Raw genomic sequence first — 20766 nt, 5'->3', positions numbered from 1 at the left:
TATTTTAGAAGCAAGTAAATATGTGAAGTTTATGGTGTTGATTGCTTAACAGAGCATACGTGTCAGAATTGGTATGAAAAATTCCGTTCTGTTCTGGAGATTATTCCCTCAAAGATGAGCAATGTTCTGGTCGGCCTACTAAAGTTGATGATGACCAAATCAATGTAATAATCGTCATATAACTGTTCGAGAGGTTGCAAAGAGGCTACGTGTATCACACACAATTGAAAAACTCTTAAAATGTCTTGTGCTAGTTAAGAAGCTAAATATTTGGGTACCTCACGAATTGTAAAAGAAATTCATTTATCAAAAAGAATTCACATTTGCTATATGCACCTCAAACGAAATGAAACCGAACCATTTTTTGAAAAGAATCACTGGTGATAAAAAATGGGTCCTGTACAGTAACATAGTTCAAAAACAATCATGGAGAAAACACGATGAACTAGCAGAAACCACATTGAAAGCTGGAAAACAACAAAAAAGCTCATGCTGTCAGTTTGGTGGGATTACATGACGGAAGACATGCAACTCATAAGTATGTAATTCAACTGATGGAGAAATTTACCACAACAGGGTCTGTTTGCAATAAAGTGCATAAGCGAGAGGGACTCGTAAATAACGAAGCAATCCAAGTGGCAATTTTAGGGCAAGTCAGCTTAGAGGCTCAACAACCCCAATCGTTGTCAACAATAAGTAGAGCGATCGGTGTTTCATCTTCTACAGTTTTCCGAGTTCTACATAAATTCAAGTACCACCCATACAAAGTTAAGTTGGTGCACGAGTTGAATGAAGATGATTTTTATCGTCGTCTAGAGTTTTGCGAATCAATGACGCAAATTATCAATAACAATCCACAATTGTTAAACAATATTTGCTTTTCTGATGAATGCTCATGGTCATTAAATGGCTTAGTAAGTAGGCATAATTGTAGATATTGGGCTGAAAGTGATCCACATATTATGCGTGAATTCCATACACAACATCCCCAAAAGTTAAACGTTTGGTGTGGTATCCTAGGTGACCACATTGTCGGACCTTTCTTTATCAACGGAAATTTAAATGGTGAATCATATCTTGAGTTACTCAGGGAAGGGGTTGACCCACGTATTACAACAATAATATGATGATAACCTTTCCGAAGATTTACTGGCATTTCAACAAGACGGAGCTCCCCCACACTATGCTATGCCTGTCCGACAATTTTTAAACGAAACATTTCCCGCTCGTTGGATAGGTAGAAGGGGGCAGATGATGGAGTGGCCACCTAGGTCACCGGATTTAACACCCCTAGACTTCTTTTTATGGGGGTATTTAAAAACAAAAGTTTATGCTACCCAACCAGAATCTCTGGATGATTTACGAGAGAGGATAGAAAATGAATGTCGACAATTAAATCCAGCCGTATTAAGTAATATCAGAGAGGCATTTCAAAATAGATTATACCATTGTATGGAAGTGAATGGTACTCATTTTGAACACTTATTGTAACTTCATAATAAATAGCACAGTTAAAAAGATTAAAGAGTTTGAACTGTTGTACAACCCATTTTAGTACAGGCAAATAAGGTGAAAGTAAATAATAAGTAAAATTTGTGCTCTTAAAAGAAAAATTGTTTATCTCATAAACTAACCACTTTAACCTACAAGTATTATACATTTTTGAAATCAGCTCAAAGAGGAGTATCCAAATTTTACATAAAAAATATGAAAAGTAATTTAAAAAAATAAAGGGGATGCTGCTAGGAGTGAGGGGGTGGCTTTTCCAGTAAGTTTAAATAAGCCATAATGCTTGCCCCTTCCAACATAAATTGACGTCTTTTTGGATTTTTTCTAAATACCAGTATTACAAAAGTTATTAAAGGTGGATACTTTTATCTGAAAAGCACTGTATATGCAATTGTGGCAGAAGAAACAAGACTTCCTTCCAAATTATAAATGCTTTTGAGCAAATCATGTTCAATCAATTCTCTCTATACATTCAAATGGTGTAGATTGAGAGTTACTGTCTGTAAATATCAAAAAATTGAAATTTGTATACAGTAGTGCTTCTATAATCCGGACCCTTGGAAAGGGTGTATATTACGGAGAAAAACGTAAACAATCCCCTTTTTTAATTAAGTCATATTTCACACTTCCTCACAGCGTATTAATCGGGGAAAGTAGATCGTTGACTTGGCCGCACACCACTCATGACATTCGATTTCGAGGAAACGAAATTTAATATTTTTTAAAACACGAGGATTTAAAGAACCTTCGAAAGCAGCGGAATTTTGACAAGTAGAGGATTGTCTCTACGAGTGATTTCTACAAAAGAGGAGAAGACACACACCACAAATTTTTTTGGCCAGTAGAGGATGGTTGGAAAAATTCAAGAAACGGTTTGGGTTTTGGCTATTGACTTTGACCGGCGAGAAACGATTGAAAAGTTACAATTAATCCCGGATCAAATTTATAAAGCAGACTACAGCGATTTGTTTGGCGCCTCATGCTAACAATTTCCTTCGTTTATCGTACAGAAGTTGTAACCTGCCCAAAGATCGGATACACACCAGAGTAGAACGTGGATGATCAAATAACTTTTCACAGAATGGTTTCACGAGCAATTTGTCCTATCAGTGAAACAATTTCTGAAGACATTTTAGACAACTGCACTGGACTCTCTGATCCTGCGGATTTGAAATCAGAACACAATTTCGTAAGTGTTATGTTTCTTCCTCTAAACGTTAGCCCACTTTTACAATAAGACTTGTTTATAAAGTTTTATCAAAAGACAGAAACGAAAACATTCTCAAAGAAATAAATTTAAAAGAAATTGTTTTTTCGCTAATTCATCTTACAGTATCTCAGAAAAGTTTTGGTTTGCCTATGGGGTAAGTTATGGCCTGATATGAAGCTTCTGGGGGTGTATAAACAACGAAAAGAAGACAATTATATTAAAAAACGATTCAGATGACGCCTTTTAAACCGAGCTACCCATGTTCAAGAATCCCTACAAATCCAATTGAGCGGTGGCGAGGTGTTAACAATCGAGGAAGTTTCTGAGTGCCTCTTCGGTGATGCACAGGAGAAACACCAAATGTTAATGACGTCATGACGAAATTGTAGATGCTATTGAAGCAGAGGTGAAAGCAACACTATCGACGCCGATGAAGACTATCAGCCACGATACTGCACTCTAGACCTTCAACATCGCTATCATAAAAATATTTTTGGATTTTTTTTATCAATTATACCTATTCGAATTTGATTTTCATCGTTAGGATAGGATAACGTCTGACGGACCGGCTAGTTTAATTTATAATTGACCAATGTAGTATAAAAATGTTGGAAAAGAAATATGACGGATTTGCAAACGAAGAAAAAATTGAAAAAATTTGTATTTTTAAGATGAAATGACAACACAAAAAATGATAGATGACTGAGGAAATAATCTCTATATTCAATTAGTACAGACTCTATGAGACTTAGTGTAAACTGTACATGCCAAAAATCAAAACTATTTGTTAGGTATTTTATTATGGGCGGAGGGGGTAGAGAGAAGAAGAACAATCTGTGTATATGAGAAATGTCCGTTTAACTGCGTTGAATAAGGGTGGCGCCACATTAGTATCTTTTTTTTTCAAATTTTCAATAATGAAGTGTTTTGAATAAAAAAATTGATGTAGATGATAGTTGACTGTTTAAAATTAGCGATGTCGCACATGGTTGTCGCGTGTAGTTAAATGGCAATTATTCCCACTGTGTTTAGTTTGGTATTTAAAAGTATTTTTCAGTTTAGACCATTAGAAAAAATAATACAAATTGAATACTTGGTAATACTAAATTTTTCATATATACTGAGTAACGAAAAAATATTTTAGTTTCTAATTATAATGCAATACATGTGGTAAACAAAATTAAAAGTTGCATATTATTAGTCCCCTAAAACAAACCATGGTGATTAAATTATGTGTTACTTTGTACTTTACCCCGTAATGTGTCATTTTTTTCTTTAATTTGAGTTAAGTTTCATTCTATAATTAATTTCAAATAGCAAAATGGATTTAAGTGAATTCCTAGGAGGAAATATGCTTCTAGTTCAGAAGACATTTTTTTTCTTTTCTTTCTCCTTGATCCATATTTATCATTTATTTTTTGTCGTATTTTCGTTGCTATTAAAGTGTCTATGGCAACGTCCTTTATTTATTGTTTATTATTCCATAGTAGTTCTAATGTCTTCTCTATATTGATAATTTTATTTATTTTTCATAGCACAGTTCTCAATCAATTCAATATAAACATATTTATACATTGTTTTTCAAATGTTTACTTTCATATCTTTGTTCCATCCCCAATTATAGTCCCATAAAACAATCATGAATATGAATAGCAAGATCTCATTATAACGTTCTTTTAAAAGATTTTTAGTTGGGAAAATTTCGAATTTTATTTAAAGGGTAAAAAAAATGATCAAAAACCACAACAAAAATTACTTTCTGCAAAATATCTTAAAAAGATGGAGGATTGCATGTATTTTTTTTAAATAAAATGTACAAAATATAAATCTTTCAGAGATATTTGTAAAAAGTTATTTTCTTCAAAATTAAGAAAAATTAAATTTAAATTGTCTGGAAATATTAGAAAAATATGGAGTTTAATATTTTCTTTACATTTGATTGATAAAAATATTTTTAAATATATAAATGTTTTTAGATTCTATTATAAAGAGTGAAAATTAAAAAATTCAGACTTTCCTTTTTAAAATTTTGTGATATTTTGGTTTCTGTTTTTTAGTCAAAAATTATTTATAAAAATGTATCAAACATTTCAATCTTCTGTTTAAATGTCCTCATATTTTTATATATTTTATTTTCTTCAGATATTAAAAGAAAATGATTTTTAAGTTACTTTATTTTTTACCCTCAAACGACGTTATCATTTTTTAATTGTACGTATATATTTGACAAATTTCATAGATACGATAAAAAAAGTTTAAAAATGGTAATTTTTTACAATCCCCCAAATAAAATTTAACATTTTTTAATTCTTTATAATTTAATCTCTATAATTTTTATTAGAAATATTTTTTCCATAGAATTTCATGTATTTGATATATTTTCATAAATTTTCTATATTTCTATATCTCCCCATATAAAATTTAACATTTGTTTAATTCTAAATCCTTTAAATTTGAATTACTAAATTTTTTGTTATAATTTCCATTCATATTCTTTTAAGTCTTTGAAATATTTTCAAAAAACTGATTTTAAGAATAGTTTTTAATCCAAAATAAAATATTTTTCAAGTATAACTCCTTTAAATGTTTGTGGTATGATTAACACTAAAAAATATTGTGAATTTTTTTTTATTTTTATTGTAAATTTATAAGAAGTGATTTATAGCAATTTTTTAGAAAATTTTTATTTTTATTTTATTTAATTCATTATTTAAATTATTTATTATTATTTAATTTAATTTTATTTAATTCTAATTCATGCAATTTTTATTTGAAGTTTTTAATAGTTTTTCATCATTTTTTACTATCCCCCAAATAGAATCATTTTTCATTCTATAAGTTCTTTAAATTTCAATTTTTATTTAAATTTCTATTCATATTTTATTGTTTTTATTAAAAAAAAAACTGAATTTTAGGGTTTTTAACTGATTTCAAATTCTCAAATCAAATTTATCATTTTTTAAGTGGAGCTGTTTCAAATTTATAAAAAGTAAATTTTTTATAAATTTGAAGTGATTATTAAAATTATTTCGGTTTCTACTACAAACACAAGGTGATTGTGTGAAAATTCAACATCCAAACAATTTTTTATTATAATATTAAACTTTCTGCTCCCTCCATCCATTATTACTATTTTCATATACTACTTTATACTACATTTCTACTTCTAATTTGAAGTTCAAATGCGACAGATCTAAACCTATTGGATTTCTTCATTTTAGAATATCTTAGTCTGAGATATTTTCTTAGTTTTTAATAAGTAAATGATCCAATTGATAAAATTTGATTATATCCTGATGTTATTCATCAAATATACCGGGTTTGTCAAGTATATGTATCATTTCAAGTAATGGTCATTTAAAATTTCGCCTTGGTCTGTTATCAGTCTTAATTTTATAAATTTGATTTTCATTATTTAATAATTGACTTGTGTCGTGATTATACCATTTCTCACAGAAATGATTTAAACAATAATAAAACAACAAAATTAAATTATGGACGGTTTAAATGTTGACCATCAATAATATTTCCTTAAAATTAAATGATTAAAGGCACAATATCCATGAGAAGGCCTCTTGTTTCAGATCTAATATACATTATATTATCAAAATGGTATTTTTCTATTTAATTCTAAATAACAATAAACAATTTTAATAATTTCTTAAAGTTGAAATAAATTTTACATTTAACAAAATATAATATTTAGTATACTGAGAAAAATAGCTAAATGACAAATCGATGAACCAAATGCATAGACATTTCATGTCATGAAGTGATAATCGATGACTGTCAATCATGAGTCAATAAAGATCTTCCTCAAGCTCTTAATGCATCTATATGGTATACAGATACTTCAAAACTAGTGTAAACAGCTGATTCTGGAAGAAAACACATTTAAATTCTCTCTTAGAGCCAAGCAACCTTGAATGCAATTAAGTAAACGTCAAAGTTAATCTGCGAAGCAGACCATCTTGCCAAAAAAAAAGGTAATGACTCCATATTTTGAATCAAAGCCTTAATGTGGTTTCTTGAGATATCACTAAACGGATGGCTAAAGGATTAAATGAAGTCTTTTGAAGAAACACTGCAGGCCTAAAAAGATTCATAACTATATCAGTGGAGAAGTTTGAGAAACATCTCTTGATGTCCAGAAATGACATTAAAATCGGTAGTTGGTCTTGGGACAAGTCTCTACAGTCTTCTGACAGGTAACAGTGCCGTCAAATCTCATGTCACGATAATATGGATGGCAAAGTCTGATTCTGCAAGGAAAGAGAAGGCAGAGCGATTACTCCGCATGTTCTGATCATTTCAGAAAAAGGCTTAGTAACCACTGGCACTAATATGTAGTGCCTCCAAAAAATAAGCTTCTATATGAGGAGTTTATGTATTTTTGGGGCAGAACAATCCAAAATATTCATAATCATATCAAGTTTGAGGAACATCTCCTGATGTCCAGAAACGACATTAAATTAGTAGTTGATCTTTTGACAGGTGAGTCACTTGCCTAATATCATGTTAAGGTGATATGGATGTTGATTATACAAGGAACCCATAGATATGGCAGAGCAAGTACAATGCAAATGTCCTGATGATTTTAGAAAAAAGCTTAGTAAGTACGAATAAATAGTACGTCCCAACAAATAGTCTCCTTTGTGAGGAGTTTACATATTTTGGAGGCAGAATAATGAGAAGCAAAGTCATGTACAAAATATTTTTCGTGGAATAGAAAAGCCAAAACGACTTACCAAACAATCTGTAATTTACACTGAAAAAAGTAATTAAATAATTTTATTAATTATTGAAAAATAATTGTTAATTTGTTGTTTAAAATAGTACCATTTTGATAACTAATTATTATTTAAATTTTTTATCTAATCCTTTGATAATACAGGGATATTAACAATAAAATGACCAGCGTAAATAGGCTTACTTGTAGACTACTAGCCCCCGCCAAACGGCATTTAAACATATTGAAACGTGTTAAATTATTATCGACAAGATTTGTGAATTCTGCTTCTATTAGTTGCCCGTCGTAGTAGGTAATGGGATCTTCAAAAGGATATTCAAAGCCTTGTTTACATTCACATTTATATCCTCCAGTTTCGAATCCTCTTCCTAAGATTGGTACACACTGAAAATTTTTATTAATCAAATGATATTTTTTTATTCATTGTTAAGGAACTTATTGAAATTTATATGAAAAAAGTTGTTTAAAAAAATTAGTTATATGAGGATAGATCAATAATTTCCGTTGATAGAAAACTATCTCGTGATTTGGGGAGGGAATTGAGAAACATTGGATTTCATGTGGTCATAAGCATTATTTTTTCAAAACAAAACATCACTTCAACAAACACTAAGCTTTATAACTACTTCTGGAAGCTATACTATCAATTTTAGTTATGGTACAGAAGATGCAGAACATTCTGCACTTTCACTTGAGGGCTCAACACCCCAAAAAATTGATGTTGTGGATACCATATTCATATCACATGAATCAGTAGGCTCAAATTTAATTGATCACTAGGGTATGAGCGCCATGTTTGCTTACAATCGACCCCAAATGAAATAGTGTGACATCTTTGCAGGAGTGTTTGACGCTTTTGTACAGTTTTGTAACCATGGACGAAACGTTGATACAGCATAACACAATAGAGACCCATCAGCAATAAAAAAATTGGAATTTTCGTGATGAATCGACGCTTAAGAAGATCAATGTCAATTAATATAATCATGGCGACTTTTTTGGGATACCTGTAGTATAATCCACTCTAACTACCATTAAAAGGGTTCAACAATTAATGGTGATAATCTACCAACTTATAGGGTCGATTTAATGAGGATTTAAAAAAGATTTTTTTGCATCAGGGCAATGTGAGGGTAGTTTCCATGGTAAAAATCTACGAATTAGACTTTCAGCTGTTTGCTTATCTTCTTTATTATCTGCTAATTTAGCTCAAAACTAGTGTTTTTCGTTCTAAAATTAGAAGAAATAGTTTGGCGATAGAGATTTGGGTCCAATGATGGTATCATCTCACACACAAATTCCTATAATGATTTTCATGACTAATCTTATTTTTTGAAAGTGATGAAAAATTTAGAGAAACGTTAAACAATTTGTAATAAAATGTTTTTTTTATCCAAAAATCCTTAATGCAAAAAGTCATGACTTATTGATCAGCCCTCGTATATTTTGTAATACTTACATAAGATGTTTTGTAATCACATTTCTGCGTATTTTCGAAAGCATTCGAAGATATATCTGGACATTGGTTGATGTCAAGTTTTAATAAATCCATGGAAACACCAACTGCACCCCTACAATAAAAAAATTAAAATTTTGATATACAGAGTGATCCCCTGAAAATAATGTACATAGATATTTGATAGTATTTATTAGATTTTAAGGAAACACATACATCTGTCATTTATCTACCCCTGCCATCAATTTCTTCAGCTGTTTACAAAAAAAAATACATTTTTAGCCGTATTTGCGTATGTATCATTTTTGTCACAATGAAAGTCACGATGAAATACTTACTTGAATTCCAGATTAGCTTTGAGACTGTCCCATCCAAAGAAAGGTGCTACATAACCAACTTTCCACATGGGTACTTTACCGTAACAATCATAATGTGGTTGTAGCCAATGACCATGTTCCAATCTAGCGCCATAGTAGTGAGTTGGGAAATGTTCGAATTTGATTGTATTTTCGCCAGTTTCGTTAAATCTAATTCTAATTTTCAACCAGAATTTTTCTAAAGTATCGAAATTAGAAGCCCAACGATATTTCAGGTCTTTAAACCACTGCACGTTGGTGTAAACCTCTGAGGGTTTATCGAGTCGCGCCAAATCTTCTAGATTGAATTTTCTGGTGTTCAATATTTTTTTGTAGGCGTAAGGAGCAAAAAGGGTACGATTGGGGAATTTGTTTCTTTCCCAGTATGTACCGGCAGACCAAATTCTACTATTACCTACAAACAACAACTTGTATATCTTTCTTTATAATTTTATTATCAGGTAAAAACTTACCCAATACCAAAGCCAACGTTTCTCCTATCATTTGATCTTCAGTCAAATCTTTATCGGCCACTCTTTTACCCGAATAGACTTCTTTGGGATCGGATACTTGTAAGAAAGAGCTTATAAAATTAGCAAGTCTTAGTGCCATCTTGGCTTCGTTTTCAAAAAACTCTTCGGCTCCATGCATTATACCTCCGTAAAGGTACAGATCTTCCGGTTTGTAATTTTTGCAGTTATCTTTATTCATACCCAGAATATAATCCAACACGCTATGAATATTCATTACAGGTTGACTCAAACTAGCAGGACCAGTAACTTTTTGCCGATATTCGGGATATTTATCCATAACGACTTCTCTCAAATACGGATCTGATTTTTCCCATTGGACTGGTAACTTTTGAATCCCTAAAAATATTTGTTTATATATAAATTGTTCGTTCCTATGTATTTATCACTTACATCCAATTTTTTGACAATCAAATCCGTTGTAATATTGTTCGGATGTTGCTCGTTCTATGATTTCACCCAAAAAAGGTCTTCTTGTTTGCATCGGTAATCTATAACCCGGTCTACAACGGCACTGGTAGCCCCCTCGACGGAAACCCCATCCATGTATTGGTTCGCACTAAAATATATAGTCATAATAGGCACCATTTATGTTTTTTGGGTTACTGAACATGCATTTGAAGTGTATGTTAAATTTTTACCAGCAAATTCATGTTCACTGACCCAAAAACCATAGAACCCCTAATTATTTAACTAGGATGCCTAGCCTACAAAATATTTAATTACAACATACTGTATACTATCACTACATTGACACTGACTGGTCTTTCGAGCCGGATGTGATATTTGGAAGGTTGAAAACACTTAGAACCGTAATTTAGGTGTTTGTGTAAAGGTAGTAAACAATTTTTCATTGTTTGAAGATAGTTTAGTATACATATTGTGGAAAGTAATGAAATCAGTTGCACGGATTTCTGAAAAAATTTTGTGATTTACCTCCGTAGTTTCTTTTTTACACCTAGCAGTATCCGCGAACATATTTGGACCATTATTCCCCATACCAATTGGACATTGATTAATGTCTATTCTTTCTAATTCCATTTCCACCACAGATACAGCTGTGTATCTGAAATTTGGAAAATTAAATTGGTGACATTCGTACTGAACACACTGTTTACACAATCACTACACCAACACTCACAATTAATCTGTTAGACGCGCGTTTCTATAACCAAGTTATCGTCTTCAGAGACTGAAGATAAAGTGTACCTCCAGTCAGCCAACATAACTGTGAGTGTTGTTGTAGTGATACTGTGAATAGTGTGTTCAGTATAATTTGGAATATAATAATTCTAACAAAAAAACTTACATAGAAAATCAAAAGATAAAAAAACAAATTTGAGGTTATAAACAAAAGGTAATGACTCTAAGATGACATGTCCTACTGTGGATTCAGTGTTAAGGCTCTTGGGGTCAATTTGTTGTTCGATGGGCGTTAAACCAGGGGTTCATGATCTCTTTAACATGCTTTACAGATTGGAAGCCGCAGGTGGAGGAGGGTTGGAGATCGAGGCAACCTTGGGATCTGAAGCCGTTAAGGCCTGAGTCGGGCCTTGTCAAAAGCACCTTTCAAAGCTTCAATATCAGTAGAAACTAATGCTTTGGTGGTAGTGGGTACTGTGGTGCCTTTTTGCTCAGAGCCCTCGGATGAAAGAAGAGGTTTTGTCATAGGCCCTGTTGTTACAGGACCATTGGATTTTCTGGAATTTCCTTTAGGCATTTTTCGTGACACCTGATTAAGTCTCAGGTACTATTTATCCTTCGGCACGTTTGCTTTTACCATGAATTAATACCATAATAATAAGCCCTTCTTTGTACTGTCCCTCATCCTTATGCCTATCTAGAAAGGCAGGTGTTGGGCCAATAACCAACGTCAAGGTCCAACGGCTCCTTGAGAGGAAAGTTATTAATATTTAATGAATGTAATTATATTTGTTTTTGAATAAAACTATTCACCTGCTTCCTCAACCTCCTAGTGGTAAACACTTACCATCTTAAAAAGGGTTTGTAATTCTTCATACAGAGATGTAAATGTTTGATAGAAAAATTTGGAGGGAAAATCTGTATTTGAGTAGTTATTTTAAGAAATAAGAGCTTTTAACTACGTCACCTCCCTTTGAATTTTGAAAATTTACTCGATTTGTTAAAACTGTTAATGTTTTGATTAATCTTTGATTTTGTGTATAAATAAGTTATTACTTCACTGCTAATTGCTAATTTTAAAATATATACGAGGGTTGTCTGAGAAGTTTCCGACCCCAAATTGAGAATGTCAGCATTTATAGATATAAGTTGGGACATATGTTTGCACAAACGTCGAGATATTCTCACTTAAATTTCAGTCATTTTGGACGCTTATGTTCAATTTGGCGTGACTCGATAAAAAATAAAAATTATTTTGAAAAAAATAACTTGTTTATTTTTTGGGTCGAAATTTTTTTTGACAACCCTCGTATTCAAAAGACTTGAAAACTGATATGAAAATTTGGTTGTCCGATCCCACTTTTGAAGGAAGCAATATAATTTATTAATAATAGGTATGGAGGAACATTCTTTTCAGTTGGTTCCAAGAGCAGTCAATTTGATTATTCTTTCACTTGTACAGATGTTTTATTCCCCAAGAAGTTGGCACCAAACTTTATGGTTACAAAATTTTTTAGGTTCTTCCAAGTTCTTTTACTTTATTCCAAAAAGGCATAGAGCTGAGAATAAAACTTTTAGAGAAAATTGAAAAAATAATGATTTTTAAACTGGCATGATTTGTTCAAGGTATTGCTATTTTGGCATTGTTCCATAAAGCGTTCAGAAAAAAAAATTGTTTTCAGCCCTATGCTTTTCCAAAACAAATTAGAAAAAATCTATAACAACCGCTAAAACCTAGGAAAAAGTTAGAACAACTCATAATAACTCATTCAACAGTGGTTTCTTGAAATTGAGATGGCAGTGGGATATTTGTTAAATAATAAAACCAATTTTTTTAAAATTTATTAAAAACATTTTCTTTGAAAAACACTACTGTGGAACAATTGTGAACAAAATTTGAAACAACTCAGAACATTGATTAAAATTACGGTTGCTCAAATTATTTTTCAACGCATTAGTGAAAATTTTATCCATAAATATTAAATAATGAACAAACCTAGAACAACAGCTGAAATCGCGATATCTTAAAATTCACAGCTCAAAAAACGTTTCTTTTTCAATTTTCACTGACAGTTTCATTCTCAGTCCTATGCCATTTTGGAACAAAGTAGAACAAACTTAGAACAACCGCTAAAATCTAGGAAAAAAGCTAAAACAGCTCAGAATAATCCATTCAACAGTGATTTCTTGAAATTGAGATGATAGAATTTTCTTTGAAAAAAAATATTGTGGAACAATTGAGAACAAATTTGAAATAACTCAGAACATTGATCAAAATTACGATTGCTCAAATTATTTTTCACAACATTTGTGAAAATAATTTTTTGAACTTTATATTTTCAAACAATATAGAACAAACCTAGAACAGCACAGAACAACAGCTGAAATCGCGATACCTTAAAAGTCTCAGCTCAAAAAACGTTTCTTTTTCAATTTTCACTCAATTTCATTCTCAGACCTATGCCATTTTGGAACAAATTAGAACAATGTGGAGCAACTTTCAAAATGTGTGTAACTTGGTGGTGTGGTTTTTTAGACACATAAAAATAAAATAATTATACTTAAAATGTACAACAAAATATTTAAAACAAATTATTAATTGATGCTTACGTGGGATATTCTATATGTCTATATCCAGTATGTCTGGGATAAATATCTGCTATGGGAACAACAGCCGCTACCAACCATCTATTTGATCGACCACAATCAAAATATGGTCTCGTCCATTTCACGGGACCCGGTATTTCATCAGCTCCAGGTGGTCCGTGAAAAGTGAACGTTTCGTTTGTATTATTAGCATATCGAATCTCCACTTGATAAGTAGTTTTTGTATCGTGTCGTTCTGCCACATTGTCAGGTAACCATTTTTTATACCATTCGTTGATTCGGTAATAATCCGAAGTATAATCGTTGCTGGTATCTGGTTTAATTGCACCTAAATCTTGTACAGTAAAGGTATTTAACGTGGATATACGTTCTAAGTGAATTGGATCGTTGAAGTCGTCGGCTCTAAAGGTCCTTGGTGCAAATCTATAAAACAAATTACATTTTTTTGTAAGTTATCAAATAAATCTTATATAATAAGTGAAAAATTATGTATTACTAATTAATACTTAATATTGGTCGCAAGCGATATTTTAATTACTTTCATTGTATTAATTAGTGAATCACAATATGAAAATATTAACCCCTCCAGCACCCCCTTTGAATCATAAGCACCCCTTCGAAAATTTTAAATAAGAAAGGGGGTCATGTGGCACCTTATTGGAAAGGGATTTTAGTCCTCTTTCAGCAATATAAAGTTTTTTGAATTTGGTGTAATGATATCTGAAAAAATTAATTTTTAAGATGTAAAATTTTGATAACGCCTCTATCACAAAACTTTATCAAATCCTTCCTTTTTTTATGCTAAAAAGGATCCCTTAGCCCTTTACATAGTTGAAAGTAACATATGCTGCTGATGTAACTTTTGTGAAATTTAATGGTTAAAAAAATTAATAAGATGCCTTTAGCTGTCGACTTATTGCATCCTTCTGTCAAAAAACAGATGCGGTCACACAAATTGAAAAGGTTGGTTCAGCATCCAAATAGTTACTTTATGGATGTGAAGTGACCAAGCTGCTACATAATTTCAACTATTTTCTCTCATACCCAGTCCGCTGTACCTTGCAAAAGTTGTTCTACAATCCTCTGCACATCTACTAGAGGCAAGGCGAGAATTACAGAATGTTGCAGTTTCAGGCATAAACATCATTAAGTTTTAAATAATATGTGACTATAACTTTATAATTTAGAAATCTGGAAAAATGCTGTTGAATATTCATGCCTTCGAGAACTTTCCTATTTTGGAATTATTTACTGTTGGGAGACAACATTTTCTTTCATGATAAAAAAATAAAACTAAAAAAATAAAACAAGTTTAAGAATGTAAATTACAGATGTACATTTAGAGGATCAATTAAAAATGTGTATTACAAAGCTTGATCCAAATATACAATTACTTTCAAATAAAAAGCAAAGTCAAATAAGTTGCTAACTTAGAGATTAAAAAAATACTTTATATTGTAATTTTGCGACTTTTTACATTATTGTTATATTATAATAATATATTATATATAACAATATAATAAATTGACAAACCTATAAAAAACTATAATAATTTCACAAAGTCACTTTCGTAGGCAAATCAGCTTTGTTACTGCCTAATTTAAATGTGGCCTCTAATAGTAAAAAGGTTCCCCACCTATGGTATAGTAGCTTGGTTTAAAATTGTATCTTCTTATTGCCACTAGCCATTTATTCCTGAGTCTTTTGGTAATTTAAAATTTAGTTACTTAATCATTTTTGATTGCAATGATTAAAAATGCCAACATTCTTATTTGAAAAATTTTATTTTTATGCTGCATCTTTTTTCTTTCTAGCCATTTATGACACAAGATTGAAGCATCCGTGCTTTCTATTCCTTACCACACAAACTGTCTCGACCAAATCCCTTGCTTGTCTATGAAATCAGTTTTCTCTCACTTTAAGTACATCTAACCTGCCTCAAGCATATTGACAGGCTTTAGCTTAGCTAAAAGTGTTGACAATTTTCATTTACAAATTACAATTTTGTAAAAGAACTTCTATTTTATACATATTGTTTATTAATCATTAGATTTCACTTCAACATAAGAAAAATAGAGTTATTTCAAAGCTCAATTATTGATATGCTTAGAAAGGCTTTGGGCAATTTCCCTGGAATTGGCCTGTTTTATAAATGTCCAGCACACTGGACATTTACCAGGCCCACATCACTATACCTACCACCTTCTTTATTGACATAAGGGATGGTCATCTCACCACAATTCAAAATAAACTATTTTGTTATAAAGATTTCATAAGATCGACTTCATTCAGGTGAAGAGAATATGATTCTGTTAATTCTGTCTTCCAGTTCAAGCAAACAATAACTCAGATTTCAGTATGATAAACTGGTAAAAAAATATGCTATTTTGTGTTTACATAACCTTAGTTGTGATAGTTCAGGATTTGACGAAGTTTTATGGCACCACACTTTTATTTATAATTTCTAAAAATTAAACTTTTTGTATAATTTCATGAGATGAAATGAATTATAAATGATTTCAATTCAAATAATAAGAACATGCATCAATTTCGTGTTTGCCCAATGTTATAAAATCGCACAATGTAATGAATAAAATAAACACCATCCATAATTTCTCAGCTTAGACCATACAAAATTTTATACAAGCCTTCAACTTATTTTGACTCTGTTCTGGTAAGATTAAATCTTTATGATATGACACACCTTGAATAAATTATTGTCCAGAATTCTCTTCCAGAAATCGAAATTAAATGTTATTTATTCTGATTACTTTTATGAATCTTCCTAATTAATTAATTTAATGTCTTATTTCAATGAATGATTCATTTCTAAATAAAGTTGATTTCAACCACACATAGATTATACAATAAATAAAACAATTGTGGATATAAAGAAAAGTAGATTACCTGGGAAATGTTTTGTTAAAAAAGCCTCTGTAAGAACTGGAATAGGACATATTCGGCGAAAAATAAATAGCACTGGCGTTGATATGTTTATTGGTAGAAACGTCGGCTACTGTTGACAAAAAATAATACATCATACCAGGATCGTAAGTATCGTTAATAGCTGGTCTAATAAATCTGCTCTGTAAGATATACGACCAAAAAAATGCCCTATTCATCGCTGTATTGTGTAAGTGGAGCAGTAAAGTCCTATTGGGGAAAACGGGATTGATGTTAATGTCTTTAATATCCGGAAGATGAGAAACAGCGTCAGGTGGTAAATACAGATCACCCACATGTTGAATTTCACAATTATCTTTAGTCACCCTTTGCATATTTCTTGTTATTTCGTCGAAAGGATCCCTAGCTTGCCATTCATATTGCCCCGACACACCCACAGTTAGTAAACAAATTAATAATATAATTGTTTTTCCAATCATTTTCAATAATACACTTTGTTTTATACACATAGTGGATACTACCGTTGCATATTTTTTAATTTTTTCAAATTTACCCTCACGAAGCACTAAAAACCTCTAACAAACAATGTAATATGTCAATAAATATGAATCCATCGACCAACCTCGATGGTATAAAAGTCGAAGGTGGGAGATTGAATGAGTAAGCCACCTGTGTCGTTGGGCGTAACAAAAGAATCAACAAGTGGACAAATTAAATCAGTATTAAAATTCCCTATAGTATATGCAACCAATTAAACGTCAACTTCATAATTTAAAAACATAGAAATCTGTAAATTTCATACATTGAAATATCCATTAATTTATTCTCTTAGATGGCTCCGCTGAATTCTTATACTTTAACACTAATTTATAGTTATGGAGTAAAATACAATTTTGATGCCCTAAAAATAAAATATACTGCAAAATTCCATATCCTCATTAGGATAACACCAATTTATGGAGAACGTAAAGAGCTTTGTCAAGAGCCAGCTTATAAAATAGCAAAATAAGGTGAATGCTTGGGGTTCATCGCCCACCCTATTTTTGGTCATAAAAATATTATTTTATTTATTAATAATGTTTGTTCGAGAAATTAATCGTTTTTTGATCTTTTATTGACCAAAAATGTGGAAATTTTTGTTTTTTAACTTAGATCTTATTTGTATTTTCAATGCACCGAAGAAATAAACGAAATAAAAAAAAATTGGTAAAAATATTAATTTGCCTACTTCCAAATAATACCAATAATCGACATGACAAAATTATATGTCAATTATAAATACCTTCCATGCTTAATATTCTTAATATGCTTAGTTTTTTTGAATTTTTTTTTATTTGAATAAAATCAAAGCATTTCTATTGTTTCATAAAGAAGCTAAAACTTTTACAAAAAAATCCCCTCAGAGTAGGCCCCGTTGTGTTAATCCTTTTAACGGGATTTCTCAACATTACTTTGCTTTGAACAACACCGCAGTCATACCATTCCACCGATCATATCCTATCTTGAAATGGCGGCAACTGCAGCTAACTGATCTATGCTCAGCAGTACTTTCTACCAGAGATCCGGGGACCTTTCACAGGGTGTTTTTGGAACTACGAGAGTTCTGTGCGTAACCCCGATAGTTGGACTTGAGAGGATTCTTGACTACGTAACATTTCTACGTGTACTTGTATTGAAATGTTTCAAGTGAGTGTCGGTGTAATGTAATTTTGACAGCGTTGTCAGCTGTTATCATGAATGTTATCTTGTGATTAGTTTTAACCATTCGTTTGCTATAGCGATAATTATTATTGAAAGAAATTAGTGGGATTGATAATTATTTATGATTGTATATACATTTCGGTTTAATTGATCATTTGATTTTCAAGACTAAACTTGAATAAATTGTTTTCAAATGCGTTTTTTACTTATGGATTTAATGTCATAATGATGACATTATTTCAGGTTTAATACGATACGCGACGTATCAATATTAAAACAAAAATACTATAATTTATGTTAATACATTTTGGGTCATGACACAAATCAACCCAACAATTTCATAGATTTGGCATCGTTGTAAACTTATGTTTATCGTTCAGAGTTTTGCTATAATTGAAGATGGGTGTATTACAAATATACAGTTCAAAAGTAACTGTAACTTGTTAAAATACTTTCATTAACTAAATAAATAAGATATTATCAGACGCCTAAGATTATTTAAGATATATCTAGTTGAAAATGGACGATTTTGAATTAATTTTGGTAAAAAATTACTCTAAGATAATTTTGGTTTGAAGTTGGCTTTTCGATTATTTATTGTCCAAAAATTGTTTTTTTTTAACATCAATTTAGCCAAAAAATTCCTTTTCCCTTTTCTAATTTCAACATAGCTTTTTACTTTAACGTTGTTAATAATTGGTTTCTCTTAGTTTAATTATGTACAAAATTGGATTTTATAACTAGTGTAAAATCAGCCATGTTAGGTATTTTTTTTAAATTACCCTCACAAAGTTCGTTTTAGTCGAAAATTGACTTTTTCATGTCTTTTTCGTTCAAGATTGGTTCCTAGATAATTGGAGCGATAATTTTCAAATTCGATTCAAACTATGCTTATTTTCGCCTGTCGTGTAGTTGAAAAGTGCTGGCGTTTTTTTTATTTTCATCGCACCCTATTCTTGTTCTTAAAACCGTATAAATGACTAGACATTTTCAAAAGCTGGAACAAAGAACAGGAAAGTAAAAAAATGTTAAAACATCCCCTCAGCGGTTATTGAATTTCTACAAAAAGAATAAAAACGGACTTCTTAGTGCCGTCGTAGTCGTCGTACATGAACATATGCCGCTTTTTGTGCGTAATTCAAGAGAGGAAGCAGATATACATCCTCTAGCCCAGCCGTGTAAGCCAAAGGGTCATGTGAAACGCAGGACAAGCATTTTTATGTCTACAAAACACCGCGAAACGAATATTATGTATACGTCGGGTGTACTTTTGTACAAGCATGTGTCGAGCAAATGTCTTACACTGATGCCATATCGACTTATTATATATGTATAATATGCAGAGACTGAAGGGCACAAACTGACGGAATATATTACCCTCATAATTAAAGCTATCTGGGAAACTAAACGGCAAACTATAGAGGAATTACACACTCCAAGACAATTTATAGAAATTCTTTCCTGTTTTGTGCAAGAGTCTAAGTAGATCATGCTAAGAGAATCTGAGAGCTGGTTTAGAACAATAACCGATAAAATTTTTGTACTAACGCATATACTTAGCTGAACATTGACATATATTACGTATTTATGGATTTCAGGGCAGCCTACGACAGTTTACGTTTAAGAAACCCAATAAGTGAAATAAAAGTACAGAATTGGCCGTTTGACACTTTCACGTCTTATATATGACTCACCTTGTCGTGCTTATTATTATTAAAAGGCAATAAAGCTTGAATAGAAACAAAAGTTCTATATTTAACACTAGAATACAAATCATGACATATACTGATTACGTAGATATCATATCGCGTACATGGCATCTGAGGAAGCTTCTATCGTATTTACACATCAGTAGATAAACTGATTTTAAGGTCGACGAAAACACAACAAAAGTCATGTAATAGTTGTAAGCTAGTAGTGGTCTTTATTTATCTGTCTACATTATTGGCATATAAAAGTTACTTTAGCCTCAATGTGTATTTCATATAAAACTAACATGGATCTGAAACATGTACACTGAGTAGAACTTATGGAAATCTTCTACGAACAAAATATTTTGCCACTGACAAATTCTGCAACAGTGGAGATATACCTTTGATATTTATCCAAAATACCACCAAGTAGTGGAGGCAGACTAGGGCTATTCAAATGGGGTGGACACAGAGCTTTACAAAAAAGATTGTCATTCTAATTGGTAGGCATTAGAAGTAGATGTAGGGAAAAACTAAGATGAAACGACAGGATTGTAGATGTCCGTAATAAAGGAGATCCCAAATGGAAACGGATATTGATGAATAGTCATGTTAGTTGCAGAAGTAGCTCGAGATAGTCGAGGTTCATAACAGGTTGTCGAACTTATGGTGATGAAGATTGTTTAGACTGGAACTTGGAACTTGAAGTGATCATACAATCATGCAAAGGTTGCTGTTAACCTATACGGAGGACGAGAGTGATAGTGAAATAATTATTAATACAAACTTACTAAAATGTATCTATCAATCTAATTATTGAAGCATGGAATATAACACTGTTTGTTTAATAATTGAAAGTTTTTAAAAAAGATTGTCGGTTTGCAGGTAGTAAGCCGAAACGAAATATCT

General features: G+C 31.5%; 1 protein-coding gene and 1 pseudogene across 1 annotated transcript; one reads left to right on the top strand and one right to left on the bottom strand.

Annotated features, from left to right (window-relative positions):
- Positions 1-5795: 5795 nt before the first annotated feature.
- LOC130441907 (uncharacterized) lies at positions 5796-18087 on the bottom strand. Its single transcript, XM_056775777.1, has 8 exons — positions 16469-18087; positions 13565-13984; positions 10748-10877; positions 10205-10370; positions 9755-10150; positions 9264-9696; positions 8929-9040; positions 5796-7853 (listed from the first exon to the last, which is right to left on the bottom strand). Exons 1-8 carry the CDS (start codon positions 16972-16974, stop codon positions 7590-7592), a joined length of 2427 nt encoding a protein of 808 aa, XP_056631755.1. The 5' UTR covers positions 16975-18087; the 3' UTR covers positions 5796-7589.
- Positions 14457-14711, top strand: LOC130441908 (40S ribosomal protein S27-like; annotated as a pseudogene).
- Positions 18088-20766: the final 2679 nt, after the last annotated feature.

The sequence above is a fragment of the Diorhabda sublineata genome, chromosome 3 (assembly GCF_026230105.1).
Source record: "Diorhabda sublineata isolate icDioSubl1.1 chromosome 3, icDioSubl1.1, whole genome shotgun sequence".
Taxonomy (NCBI): domain Eukaryota; kingdom Metazoa; phylum Arthropoda; class Insecta; order Coleoptera; family Chrysomelidae; genus Diorhabda; species Diorhabda sublineata.
Note: the sequence above shows the minus strand (reverse complement) of the source record. Positions and strands in the feature narration are given on the sequence as shown.